The following is a 15469-nucleotide window of genomic DNA, read 5'->3' on the forward strand; positions in this document are numbered from 1 at the left end:
GGGAAAATGCATGAAAATAACTGGCTATGAAACGATCTTATGCATAGCTGTTACAACTAGTGCTGTAACACAGAATTGATTCAGGCCTGATTTGTGTGAAGCACTGACCCATGCAAAAGTTCATCTCACACATTGTTATGTTCAAATGTACAGACCTCCCAGAGGGTTATTTCTGCAACCGCTCCCAGTCTGTGGAATGGCCTGCCGGATGAGATCCATCAAAACACCAATCTAGATAGCTTCAAGAAAGCTGGTAAGACGGATCTCTTCCAGCAGGCTTTCCCAGAATAAATTACTCGGCCATGTAGCGACCCCCCACATATATCTGATTACCCGGCCCACCGTTATTGTTTAATTGTTCATGTAATTTTAACCTTAAACTGTTTAATTCTTTTTTAAGGAGGAGGTATTTTGTATATATGGTGTACTCTTTTAACATTGTAAGTTGCTTTGATTGTTTTTACAAAAGCGGGATAGAAATAAAAGTTTTATTTATTTATTATTATTTATGACCAGTCTATTAGCATGACATTAATTTTCAGTCCAGGTGGGCATGCAGATAATACAGTCGGCCTTTCTTATAGATGGAATTTTAATACATGGATTCAAGCATCCACGGTTTGAAAATGTTCAAAAAAAGTATAAATTTCAAATATCGAACCTTGATTTTCCATTTTTTATAGGGGACATCACTTTGCTATGTCATTATATTTAATGGGACTTGAGCATCCACGGATTTTGTTACCCACGAGGGATCTTGGAACCAAACCCCAGCGTATAACAAGGGTCCACTGTATTGTTAATACTGCATGCATATAGATTAAGACTTGCTGGAAGTCCATTTGATGTAATGGGACATCCATAGAACACTTATACAGGTGCTTTTCCAGCAACCCAGAGCACCCAGTATTAGTAGGAAACTAATTCATGTTGCTAGAAAAAGCAACTGAAACTATCTGCCCTGTTCACCCTATACTGTATTTTCAAATTCCTAATCGGTTTCCTGTTATCTGTTCACTCTATAGACATTATGAGAAGGTTCAAATGAAATGGGACATTATGGTTTCTTGCAAGACTCAAATATATACTCATTTCTATCCTCTTCACCAACTTTTGTGTGTGTAGAATTCAGCAATATAGCTGTGTTAGTCTGGAAAATATAAGTATACAAAGGGCTCTTGTAGCACCTTTGAGACTAACTGATGAAACAGAAGAGCAGAAAAAGCAACTTGAAGCTGCCCCTTCCAAAGATGGACTGGGGCTGTGGCAAATACACACCATGGCCCTAATCTGCCTTGAAGCTGGCCGAGAAAGAAGCAGCAAAGATCCACCCCTTTTTTGGCCAGGGAAAAGATGGCTTTCCCTGCCCCGCCATAGCCATAGGCGTGCAGTGTATAAATGCTGTGCCTCCAGAGTGCACTGCCAAACTGTTTTTACCAAAGCTTACCAAAGCTACCTTTTGATCTACAACTCTCAGAATTTCCCAGTCAGTATTGCCAGTGATCATAGCAACTGGGAGACTCTAATAACTATCCTCCCAAACAGTAACTCTTCCAAACTCTGGCTAAGGAACTTCTTATGACAGGATACTGGTTTTTCTAGCCTTTTCAAATAACGTCCTGGTAAGAAAGAGGTGAGAGTGGTTGGGAAGCAGTAGCTACAAGTCTGAAGCAAACAAGATAGTGAGCTTGCAGGGAACATTTCCTTAGAGGGTTTGTTTACTTTTATTATTCTTCAGGCTGTACATCAGTGTGTTAAGGAAAATGTAACCTAAGTGAAACAAAGTTTTATCATTATCTTCCATGTAATAAAATTCCAAAAGAAGGTTTTATGCTTTTTGCATCCATGAGCTTTCTCATTGTGTCAGCATTGCCTCGTGCACCTGCACTGCATAAAACTCGTCATTCAATAACAGTTAATAAAATAAGGTCCCTTTCATAGTTAATTAGGAAATATTCTAAACACTTCAACCCCAATCACATAAAACACTTGCTAAACATTTATGCACCAGAAGTATCTTGGTTGGTTAAGAAATACTCTAATTGATATGAAGAACCTACCATGGTTTTTCCATCACCTTTCAAGTTGACATAATAGTCACCAAACAATAATGCTGGGCTTTATTCAATGGGCTCTTTCCCGTGGCAGAAACATTTCCTCAGTCCACCCTGCTACTTGCTTGATCCCCCAGTCTCCTAAAAAAATATTCCTGAGGACTGGGTGTCCCTCTCAGACAGAATGAGTGATGGTACAGAGGGGTCCATGAGTTAGGGGAGTAAGTATAAAATGGGCTTCACTGATCTGTGTTCACTAACCACTGAAAACAGTTCCATATTTTTTACTCTACACACACAAGTATTTGAGTCACAAGAATATTAACTTTTCTTCTCTCTTTATTTCATAAATGTATTTTCAAAAATGGCATTAGCCATTTTAATCACATGGTAGTTATACTTGTGTCAATGTAGACATGAATGATGTAGTTGTTTGAGCATTGGATTATGACTTTGGAGACCAGGGTTCAGATCCCTCCATCATGGAAAGCCATTGGGGGAATCTGGGCAACTCTCTCAGTTTCAGAGGATGGCAATGGCAACCCCCCTCTGAAAAAACATGCCAAGTAAACTTCTTGAGATGTTCACCTTAAAGTCGCCATAAGTTGTAAATGACGTAAAAGCACACAACAACAACAACAACAACAACAACAGACTGGGTATAGTGAAAAGGAAGAATAAAATAAAATAATATTTTAAAAAATTAAATATAGCATCATCTGGGAAGTCTTGGTGGGCCATAAAAGCAATTAAAGTAGTTTCAAGAAACAAACAAACACTATGTGTCAAACTGCATTAACCACTTCATTTATTACTGCAGATTTGGACCAGTACTGATTTTTAATTTGTTTTTATATATTTTATTTTAATACTTTCATTACATTTATACTGACTGAAATTTTGATAGCTTTGTCCTTTTGGGGGGCTTCTTTTCAGAAGGAAAAGTAAGGTACAAACATGAAATGAACACACATTATTTAAAAGCGGTCTTCAAATGAAAACATGAAAATATAATTATTACATATATTCTTACCCTTCTGTCTGGAATATGGTCTTAAAACAGTGCCTCAGGCTCTTGTAATTTGATGGATCAGTTTTTCCTCTTTGAATCTGGAACCTGCAAAAATAGTTTATAATAAGTCAAAAGCCATACAAGGATGTTAAAGGATGTGTTGTAGCACATGGATTTTCTCTCTCCCTCTCTCCCCCCTAACTTCAAAAAAGTGCTGGGTGAGTGAGGTTTTGACCTATGATGCATCTGGGCAGCAGCATTCTGGACAGATAGGTGGCAATTTAGGTATGATAACATCTGGGGACATCCCAGATCCTGAATTGAAGCCATAAGAGGTAAGCCAGCTCATTTATTCATGGGATAAGCTCCAGTATGTGTCAAACTGCATTAATTTTGCAGTGTAAATGCTACCATTTATTTAAAATAAAGGTACATTAATTTTGTGGGGGGGGGGGGATGGTGCACATTTCTTAAACACTCTTTCAAACATTGTCATCTCCAAGAGCTAAGAGATAATTTTCTGTGATGTAATAAAGGTACAATGGGCTGTTCCAAAAAGAAATTCACACCTCTTTTGAATGACCTCTTCTGTAGTCCAAATAAAAGTAGTTCTGGCACATATGGCATCTTTGTCTAAGGTAACTTATTTTATTAGAGAGAAAAGATTGTTACCAAGTTGGCAGAGCAGCAAACACTCTTCAACAGCTTTACACTTCAGTAAGAACTGCAGCATATTTTTCTTTGCAAATAGCTTTTGGGAAGTTTACAACTAGTGCTGCATAAAGTACGACATCACACAGTGAAATAATCAAAATATGAAGTCTTCTAAAATGGAAAACAAGAAAGATGAATCAAATTCTCACTTTTAATTACATAAACTGAATTACATAAACTGAATTACTAACTGGATAACTTTCATGTTAGTGATGTAGAGGTGTGCAAATGCCCAAAATAAATGATCAGGAGTTACAGGGAGGTAAAGACAGAAAGCTATGAGATGAAGATCAGATGGTGTACAATGTAGATGTGTAAAATAAAATGTGGAAAAGGATGTTGACTTTAGCTATTATTGTAAGCCATTTGTAGGTGTTCTGTTGACTACAATAACTATATGCAAGGAGTAGCCATGGATATTGAATGTGATTAGGGATGCAGGGTGGGAGCTCCAAACACCATTATAATGATGGTACTCAATTTTCCTTCTCTTTCCCACATACTTTTTCTGTGAAGCCTGTGGAATATTCAAGCCAATGTTTGCAACTGTACTTCTCTTTGTAGAACCAAGTGTACAGCTTGGAAATTCTCTTGTGATCTGTGCATACTAAATGTTCAGGCAGCAGTGGTGGCCAATAATGCTTTTTAAATCCTTTTTAGCACACTGTGTAAGACAGGTGGTAGGTAGGTAATAGGTGGAGCCAATGGATTGTAATAGGAAGAGCCAAAGCAGCAAGTCATGCTTGTGAACCAAAAATGGTTGGTGGAAGGGATGGGAGGTATGCACATCTACACTCAAAAGCAGTCTTTTGAATCCAGTCCAAACTACTGCATAGAAAAAGAGAAAATGCCGAAAATGATTTTAGAATTATCTGTGCAACGGGGGAGGAAGGCACCCACAGAGCAATTGAAAAACACTCCTTTGAGGTTAATTTCTTGTATGTTTCAGCATCATACTCCACCTGGACGGGCACATGCAAAATAACTTTCAGATCATGCATGCAAAGCAGAAGTATAGATACTGATTTTGGAGCCAAATTCTACTTGTTCATTTGTTTGAAAGATTAGCAAAATTCCTCATTGCCTCTGAATTCTCTTGACTGCTAAGAATGTTCTGTGCTTACATGCAGTAGTCTGTTAATGGTGGAAGACATGTTAAGACTGATATAATGACATTGTGGAGCAGCAAGGCATGCCATGCCCATGCCCTTTGCCCAGTGAAAGTTTTTTTTGGTGGGCTGATGGGTGGTTTGGCTGCTATTCCATTGTCTCCTAACATAGACCCGTAGTTTCATTTTTCATTTTGTGTTCTTTTATCTCTTTCCTCTTAGATCAGAGGTGGGAATCATGAGGCCCTCAAGATGTTGTTGAATTGTAACTCCCAGCATTCCTTACTAGCTACTACACTGGCTAAGGCTGATGGGAGTTGTACTTCAATAACATCTGGAGGGAATCTCACTCCTGTTTTAAACTATATAGTGAGGGCACTCTTATTTATTTTCTGAAAGTTGCTCTAACAGCCATTTTTCACAGAGTGGGGTAAAAAGTGTTTAAAATAAATGAACAAGAGGAAAGTTTTTTATATTATTATTTACTGCTAGTGACTTGTTTAACAGTGTCGCAAAGGAAACAATATAGAACAGATTCCTTTCCTTAGGTATTTTGGATTTGTTCTCTATGTAGTAAATCAGTTTTATAGTTTTAATAGCAACTTTAAACTACATGCCAATTAGGAGCTGTGGTCTAGATCTGTTACTTGAGTTCTTTGATATGGACTTGTTAGGCTAATAAAATTAGGTGTAAGTTGTTAATGAAGTGGCTAATTAATTGCTAGAACTTGTTATAAGAAAGTTTATGCATAAACAAAGAAAAACATCAGTTGGCACAAGTGGCAATGTACCAGAATAGACGGCTCATTTAATGAAAGAAAGCAGAGCTTGCTTCTAAGACACATTCTGTTCAGTGAAAGATTAAACATAAACTGAACATGCAAAATAATATTGAAAAAATAGGCAACAAATTATAAATGTATGTTTACGATATGTGTGAAATACGACATTTTGATTTTAACTTTATAAGGCAAGAAAACTGACCTGATTTCAACACTGAAAAGTTTTTCTTAATTTTCACCTTCTGCTCAGTTACCAACAACACCATTAACAATAAAATGCCAATATCTCCATCACATAGCTACTCTCCCCTGCAGAACAATGTGTAGGGGCAGGATGCTGAAGGTTAAAGTTCCTTCATTATGAGATTAGTTTCCCATCCCAATCAGCCTGAAATACCTTGAAGTCTCAAGAGTAGCACCCCAAGGACCAGAGAAAATGAGCCCTTGAGAGATGCAGAAAGGCACTGATGCATTGAGGCATGTTTAACAGTAGCCCTACAATTGGCATCAGACCATCAAGGGAGACATAACTGGGGGGAGGGTGTTACAAAACATTACTTGAGAAACAACTCCACACTCCATTAGGCATGTAGAAGGGGCTAGTTTGGGCCATTACAGATTGTGATCAAAATTTAATGTCCAATTAATGATTTAGGATGCAATCCCATGTTTATTTATATAAGGAGTAAGACTGGTTGAATTCAGCTGGGTTCAATTCTAAACCAACATGTACACAATTTGCTGGGGAAAGCTCTAAGATCAGACTCTTCAATGAATCCAATTACTATCAGTGAGGACGTGGAAGAACAGAAGAAAGTGACAAACAGCAATTCCCCTTTTCTCTTCCCTTTGGACCATTCAACCAACCAACCAACCAACCAATGCACCAACCAACACTTTCTTATTGGTTACAATCAGAAAGAATTGATCTGTGACTCCAAATTAGTAAAGATCAACTTTTGGTCTGGAGACATGTCTTGGGACCAGGAGAGCTGTAGATCCTGTGCTTCTCACAGCATGCTTCCCGTGATATACCACCTTTCTCCTATTTCTAACATTGGTGTTCTGACACGGGTAAAGAATCAGCCTCAGAGCTTTCAGGTCATGAAGTATCTGAGATCCATATCGAGGAAGACTTAACAAATACTATGAACTATGTGATCCTCTTCCAGGCACCACAGGACTGCACTGTTAATGAATTAAATCTTGTTGCCATACTTCTTGCACTTCTGACAGCACAGAAACTGGTATTTGGTCCCTTTTCCTGACTTTCTCTTGATATTGGTGATTAATTCCATCATCATGCACAGTGAATGTGTTAGACCAGTGCTGGCAAACCTATGGCACACATGCCAGAGTTGGCACTCAGAGCCCTCTTTGTGGTCACGTGTGCCATCAGAGTTTGTCAGAGTTCATTACTAAAAAGTCTGGGGAGGTGCGGCACTTTGCAATACAGTAAATAAGTTGGTTTTGGTTTGCAGTTTGGGCACTCAGTCTTTAAAAGGTTTGCCACCACTGTGTTAGACCCAAAAGTTTTGGGAGAAAAATGTGAAAGAACCATTGTCTAGGGTTGGGCTTTCTGGGTTTGCCTGGCTTGAGCCCTTCATTGAATATTTTGAGTATCCTTCCCTTTATTTCTTAGCCATTGGTCCCTTGATTTAAATATGTCCATTTAAAATTTCAGGCTCAAGACCACAGACTTAGTACGTTATTGACTGATTTACAGTTACTGAATTTCTATAATGTCCTTCTGAGAGCCAGTGTGGTGTAATGGTCAGGCACATTGGACTACAGCTCTAGAGGCCAGGGTTCAAATCACCACTTGGCTATGGAAACCCACTGGGTGACCTTGGACAAGTCACATTCTCTGAATCTCAAGGAAGGCAAAGGCAAGCCCTTTGAATAAATCTTGCCAAAAAAACCATTTGATACGAGTTGCTTTAGGGCCACCGTATGTCAAGAATGATTTGAAGGCACACAACAACAAGTGTATTTACATAGGGTTTCCAGAACATCTTAGAAGAATATATACTAAACAACAAAAACAGCATCATGATGCTAGTAGTGAGCTGTCATAGAACTCACATTTTGTATACAAATTATCCTGTGTTCAATCCTTGGCATTTGTAGAAAGGTCTGGAAAAGATCTCTGACAATCTGGAGAGCTGTGCTATCCTAAGTTTGATAAGCCAATGATTTATTAGTTTGTTTACCATTAGCTACATTGGTATCATAACTTTCCTCTAATGAGTTTAGAATGGAGTATTTCCCCCCTCCTCTTCACTGCATTCTGACAACAACCCTGTGAGGTAGATCAGGTTGAAGAGAGAGTGACTGGGCCCCAGGTCACCCAGTAAATTTCATGACTCAATGGGGATAAGAATCTTGATATCCCACACTCAGTCTGGCATTCAAACCACTTCACCACCTTGACTCTGACTTAGTATAAGGCAGTTTTTTTAGGTTACTATTATAAAAATGCATCAAGATAATAAAACCATCATTACTTATTGCTAATATTTATTTAGATTGCAAATGTACTGGTGATTGGGATCTCCCTGTTTTATATGATGCTGTTCTTACTCCTTTTTTTTGAGTAAATAAGGTCTTGAAACATATTTTTTTAATTATATTTTGCACCTTTCTAAAACCATAACCCCAAGAATATTCCAGAGCTATAGTCTTCATAATTCATGTGGTTACATTCAGATAAAACCAGATATCTTAATTTAAGCTATCAAATTTAGCTTGCTTGGTAGTTTTTGTTCAGGATTCAGATATTTGCTAATATCCACACTGCATTTTTCATTACTTTTGCTAAGAGTTCATTAGAATTCTGTTATTACAAAATGAACACTGATAAACTTATTCCACCATCTGGAACAGTATTTCCAGGCTGTTTATATTACTTACCAAGGATAATTAGTAAATTGGGAGTATAATTCTGCCGTTTATTTGAAGGGTAAATCTTTCAAATCACATAAACCGTTGAAAGTATGAACATTAGAACTCAAAACTAATGCTTAATTATTTTAAGTCAGAGGTATAAATTCTACCAATACAGGGATTTATATTTTAACTATTGTAATACTGCAATAATATTTTACATTATGAGCCTAGAAGAGAACATTGCAAAGCAGCACAGAAACAGGAAATGATCCTCTTTCTAGCAGATCTTTCAGTAAATCCTCTTTCTAGCAGATCTTTCAATAAATCGACCCCTAATTGATTTCTGCTATACTCCTTTACTTCTGACATGCTGCTTTATACTCTTCAAGTTTTTATCTTTAAATTGCACATAGCTAAATTGAAATTTGATTAAAATTCAACATTAAGTTAAATTAAAACATACATGAATTTATATGTGCAAGTGCACATTTTCTTATGCAAGGGTTTTAAAGTAAGAAGACAGGGTAGTTTGAGCAGGGGAAAGGATGTAGTTGCTTCATAGTTATTCAAGACATGCAATCTGTCATTCACTGAACACAAATATTTACATAATTATCTTGTTACTGATTCAAACACTCAGGAATAACATGTCATGAGTACTTCTTTTATCAGATTTAAGATGGGTGTGTAACATATTTAAATCTTCCGTAATGTCAAGAATTCAATGAAGTAGCATTAAAACATGAAAACGTATACCTACAGTTTGAAAAGTTTCATTCCATGTGTGTTCTGGCTATACCACTTTAGAATGCATGTGGGAGCTTACAGGATTCTGTTTTCTTGAGTATAAAAACATTCCTCACACATAGAAATCTATATGTTAACCAGAAAAGGGTTCAGTTTAGCATTTTCCCTGCCATGGAAATTTATGCACAGGAATTCATTTTTCCTCAAACAAGAAGAGCAGAAAAATCCCATGATGCCCACTGCAGAGTGAAGTGTGACAGTCCAGCCACAGTGTTATCAATTTTTTTTTTATTATTCGTGAGAATCAGGCTTCAGTCTCACTGCAAGGAATGGAAACCAAATCTTGCTTTCAGGAAGACCTCTCTAGATTGGTAGCACCTTGGTTATTTACTGTAAGACATTTTAGTTTAATAACTCTTCAAAAAGTCATGCTCACCTCCAGAATTATTTTCAAAATAAGAAGTAAATTATTTCATTTCTGCAATGGATATTCTGTGTGTATAATCTTTGGAGTAATCATTTCAGCAGTAACAAAGGCTTGTTATAGGAAACCCAAGCCCAGGTATGGAATTATGTCAGCCAGTTCTGGATGGGGTCACACTTCCCCTGAAAGACTCTGTCCGCAGCTTAGGGGTGCTCCTTGACTCGTCGCTTCACCTGACAGCTCAGGTAGATGCGACAGTCAGGAGCACTTGTTATCAGCTTCGGCTGATACGCCAGCTGCGCCCCTTCCTGGAGCAGGGAGACCTTGAAACAGTTGTACATGCGCTGGTCACCTCTCGATTGGACTTCTGTAATGCGCTGTACATGGGGCTACCCTTGTGCCAAGTTCAGAAACTTCAACTTGTACAAAATATGGCAGCCAGGTTAATTACAGGTACTCGTCGTACCGATCACATAACACCGGTTTTGAAATCCCTTCACTGGCTGCCAATTAGTTTCCGGGCAAGGTACAAGGTGTTGGTGATTACCTTCAAAGCCCTACATGGCTTGGGTCCAGAATACTTAAGAGATCGCCTACTTCCATACTGTCCGTCCCGCACTCTAAGGTCCTCGGGGAAGAATCTACTTCAGCCAATAAAATCTAGGCTAAGTTCAGTCACCCAGAGGGCCTTTTCCATCGCAGCTCCGAAGCTATGGAATGACCTGCCGAAGGAGATCCGTGACATTTCTACTCTTACAGCCTTTAAGAAGGCTCTTAAGACGGATCTCTTCCGGCAGGCCTTCCCTACGTAGTTCTACTCCCCATTTACTGTGACTTATGTCACTCTGTCCACCAATTCTTCTCTTAAATTTAATGAGAAGAATTAAATTAAAATTAATTAAAATAAAATCCTTGCCTCAAGAAGAAGAGCCCTCCATCCATGACATCATCATCAGACCTGGGAAGGAGTGAAAAAGAGAGGCCCAACTTCCATCAGGCCTAACTGTGAATGTACTCACTTTGCTCTCTTTAATTTTATTGTATTTTATTTATTTATTGTATTTTATTTTCTTTATTTTTACTGTTGTAACCCGCCTGGATTCCTTGTGATTGGGCGGGCTATAAATAAATCATTATTATTATTATTATAAGGGCAGACCATGAGTGAAAATGCAGGTTCACAGATTCATGCACACCATTATATACTTTAATCAAATTTCATGTATGAAGTAAATTATAGATTGACTAATGGATTGTAAGATGTTAAATGTAAGGTGATGGGGGAGCCACACATCTTTATTTGTGTGTCTTCCTACTCATGCCAAAGGAAAGCAATGAAAACCACAAAATAAACCAAGTGGGCTCTTGTGAGACTCTTGTCCATCTGTAGACCCTGGAATTAGTAAAACTTTGTTCTAGCTAGTATGCCTTTACACCTATTGCAATTTTGATTGGGACTTATGCATGTGCTGCATTACAGTACATACAGTATTTAATAATACCCCCTTTCTTTTACTTCACTTTATCTTCTTCCCTAATACGTTTTGTCATTATCTTAAATTGATGGCTTGCTGGCAATACATATAAAGCACCAATATCAGGTTAAACATTTTCTAAAGTGTCCTGAAATTGTGCACAAAGGACAATGGAAACACGGGTTCACACTTCTCCTAAAGGACCAAGTTCGCAGTTTGGGAGTACTCCTGGACTCATCTCTACAGCTGTCATCTCAGGTGGAGGTGATGGCCAGGAGTGCTTGGTACCAACTTCGGTTGATACGCCAACTGCATCCCTACCTGACCAAGAGGGACCTTGAAGCAGTAGTACACACACTGGTAATCTCTCGTCTTGATTTTTGTAACACACTCTACAAGGGGCTACCTTTGTACCAAGTTCGGGAGCTTCAATTCATCCAAAATGCTGCAGTTAGATTGGTCACAGGAACATCAAGATTTAACCATATTACTCCGATATTAAGATTTCTTCATTGGCTGCCGATCAGCTTTGTTATGCCCAAGATTGTAAGGGCAACCTGTTTATCCTGAGAGCGTGTAATGAAAACCTCTCCCTCTGTGGACCTATTCACAGTAGGGCTGACACAGACATTGAGACACCAAATTTGGTTTTAAACACCATGCATGTAACATTTATTGAATCACACAAGTAACACAACATTGATTACAAGAGCTATTCCTCAACACTTCATACAATACTCACACACACTTTCCTTCCGCGAACACTTGATCAGTTGTCTCAAATGCTGGGGATGACACCGCATTTGCGTGGTAGCATGCAAAAACAAAAGGAGATGTGAGAACGTCAAGGGTCTTTATACTTTCTTCTCTCTGGCTTTTGGATGCTGAAGTCTTGCAATCTGCAGCCCATTCCTCAACTTCCTCTTTTGGGAGGACCGACAGGTTGTTCCGATCCGTCGTTGTCAAGTTCTGTTCAAAGCCTTCCATTGTCCTGTCAGTTCCTCATCATGGCGACTCAGGAGATAAGGTTCTTCCCAGTCATAGTTTGTCACACCTGGACGGCACCCCGCTTCAGCTTCCAAGTTTTCAGACTTTCCTCGCCTCGGTTGCCAAATACCTTCGTCACATCAATGCTTTGCGCGGAACCATCTTGTTTGGTCCTTTAGCTATGTTTAAAGCACAATCCCTTGGTTCTTCGGTTCTTCAGCTCTGGGTTTAAGTCAGAACTCATGCATTCGTCTTACAGCTTCCGGGTGCAATATGAAGTGTTGGTTATTACCTTTAAAGCCCTATGTGGCTTGGGCCCGAGTTACTTGAGGGAATGCCTCTCTCTACACAATCTGCCCTGCATTCTCAGAACATCAGGGAAGAAACTATTGGAACATATGAAAACTAGACTAGCTACAACTTCCCATAAAGTGCTTACAGCCACAGCTCCTAATTTATGGAACAATTTACCGGAAGAGATCTGTCTCATTACCACCTTAGAAGCCTTTAAAAAGGCACTTAAGACGGATCTCTTCCGGAGGCCCTATCCACCTAATCTTTTATAGGTGATTTTATGGAACATTCCCACTCTGACTTGATAGCATGGAAAATTGATGACGATTTGGCCTTTTTAGTGATTGGCTGTAATATTGCTGTTGTTTTTTACTGACTGTATTTTTAGATAATATTGTATTTCGTATTGTACTGTGGTTTTTATTCTTTACTGTAATCCCACCTTGATCCGCAGGGAGAGGCGGGAAATACTTCTTCTTCTTCTTCTTCTTCTTCTTATTATTATTATTGGTCCAAAACAGATGGGCCAAAATGTCTGCCATCAGGCCACATTTGAGGCCATGGTATTTAGACAGTGTATGCCCCCAAACCATGTGGAAGTTGCACAGGGGCCACCTAAGGTGGCGCAAACCTGGCAGCAAAAGGAGCAGGGGGAAAAACACTCATTTTGCCAGCTGGATTGAAAACCATGGTGGCAGACTGAATCACTGCTGGGCGTGTGCGGTCACCACAGCTTTTGCACGAATGGCGGTGGAGTGGCTGCAGCCCGCTTTATTGGGTCCATCTGCTTGAGGCCACTGCTACACTGATATGACACTAGAGCTACAATTAGACTACTGCATGACTCTTGTTGGCAAGTCCTTATGCTTCAAAACATTCACCAATATGTAGAAATGCAATAAAGACAGGGGTGAAACAGACCACCCCAAAGGGATGGCTTCAAGCTGCCCCTTCCGAAGATGGATTGGGACCATGACAACCTCACTCCGTGGCCCCAATCTACCTTTTTGCTGGCTGAAAAAGGAGCAGCAGAGATCCGCTCCTTTTTGTGCCAGCAGAATGATGGCTTTTCCTGCCCTGCTACGGATGGAAGTGAGCTTTATGTTGCTCTGGTGGTGTGTGGTGTGTAAACGCTGCACTGCCGGAGCGCTGGAAACTGGCCCATGTGTAAGCAGCCAGGCAGCTGGAAGCCATCTTCCGGGCAGCTTCAGATCATCAAAATGCCTCTCTCTGAAGAGGATGGAGCGCCAAGGGGAGGTCTGTTTCGCCCCATAGTTTTCCTCAATGACAAATGTGTGATCAGCTAGATTTCTGCCTTTCATGAGACTTCTAATGCTAAACAAATAATGAACAGATCAGTCTTTCTTTGGTCCATATCAGTTTTGTAAATGTCAGTTCATAAATTTGACACATCCTCTCTATGCACAAAAAATATAAAGATATTTGAGAAACATTTTTTTGTCAAAACATACTTCTAGATATAGTTTCTCTTAAATACCATCTTTCTAAATATATTTTATCCCCAAATATGCATTTTAATATATTTTCTGGTACACTACATACATTGCATTCCAAAATACAGGAAGTGCAAAATCCAAAGCATAGCTACTTTCTGACCTGCATATTTGTCCAGAATGGACAAATCAGGTCAGTTGGCTCTTAAATGTGACCTAAATGAAATTTCTTAGCATCTCTTATTTATTTGTATTCTGCACTCAAAAAAAGATTTTGAAAAAGTGCAGCTGTCATTATCTGTTCCAAATCACAACATAAAATTGATAATTTAAACTTCAAAACCAGAGGGAGAAAGAAGGCAAGCTCTGGTTTTATTTTTCGCTAGGATTTTTGGAGCAATAGATACTGTATTAGTCTGTTGCAGCAAAATAAATAATCTTCTTTATTTATTTTATGTATTCATTGGATTTATACCCCATGTCTCTTCCAGAATAGGATCTAAGTTGCCAAGATGCAATCTTGTAGCATCTTAAATACATTTATTATAGTATAAGCTTTATCTATAGAGCCAGCATGGTGAAGTGGTTAGAGTGTTGGACTAGGACACTGGGAGACCAGGGTTTGAATCCTGGTTCAGCCATGGAAACCTATTGGGTGACCTAGGGCAAGTCACACTGTCTTAGCCTCAGAGGATAGCAATGGCAAACCCCCTCTGAAGAAACTTGTCACCTTAGAATCGCCACAAGTTGGAAACAACTTGAAGGCACACAACAACAATAAGCTTTATCTGTTGCATGGAATGTTAACTTCAGTTGGTTGATATATATACATTGGTGTGCGTGTCTACAAATTGTCTGTTAAATCATGACAAATTCATAAATTTCATAGATGTCCGGAAACAAAAATGATAGTAGTGAGGACCATTATGAAATCATTTTCATATCTGATTCTCTTTAATATATAAGTCACCATTTCAAAGTACGCCAAAGGCCAGTTGGGTGTATTATTGGACACAGTATCAGCACTGTTCTATGAAAGGTGAGGAGGCCCACCATGAAGTAGCATACATATCACGAGAGAATCCCACACCTGGAAAAATGTGTCAGCCTGAGTGTACTACTTGCAATGTTTTGCCAGAGAAGGACTTCAAGAGTATGTGTCAGGGCAGACTGTGGGAGGCCTCCTTGTTCCCTAACAAATAGCCAAGTAGATGATGGGATACAATAGTATACCAGCCTGAAAGTGTTGTAGCTATTTTCTTTTCCAGTGACTTTCAAAGGAGGGGTAATTTTAAATGAATCGGGAAAGGAAAATTAAATGAAAAATAAAACATCACCCCCTTTGCACCTTGGATGAAGCAAATGCCGGTAGGGTGTCGGAAGCTGTAGTTCCTTCATCATAGACTGCTCCCTCCCCAGATTACTCCATAAGTAAGATACATTAAAAAATACAGTAGCTTTCCAAAGACAGAACTAAGGACTATGTTTGAAAATAATTAAAAGACACTTAGAGTTCTTGGCAAAGTCA

At 39.0% G+C, this 15469-nt stretch overlaps 1 protein-coding gene across 1 annotated transcript in view; it reads right to left on the reverse strand.

The window, feature by feature from the left end:
- SLC25A21 (solute carrier family 25 member 21) overlaps positions 1 to 15469 on the reverse strand; it is a 395030-nt gene that overhangs the window by 126827 nt on the left and 252734 nt on the right. Inside the window, exon 3 of the mRNA XM_042446537.1 lies at positions 3088 to 3171. Coding sequence (XP_042302471.1) covers positions 3088 to 3171 — 84 coding nt within the window. The remainder of the gene's footprint in view (positions 1 to 3087; positions 3172 to 15469) is intronic.

Source organism: Sceloporus undulatus, chromosome 1 (assembly GCF_019175285.1).
Source record: "Sceloporus undulatus isolate JIND9_A2432 ecotype Alabama chromosome 1, SceUnd_v1.1, whole genome shotgun sequence".
NCBI classification, from domain to species: Eukaryota; Metazoa; Chordata; class Lepidosauria; order Squamata; family Phrynosomatidae; genus Sceloporus; species Sceloporus undulatus.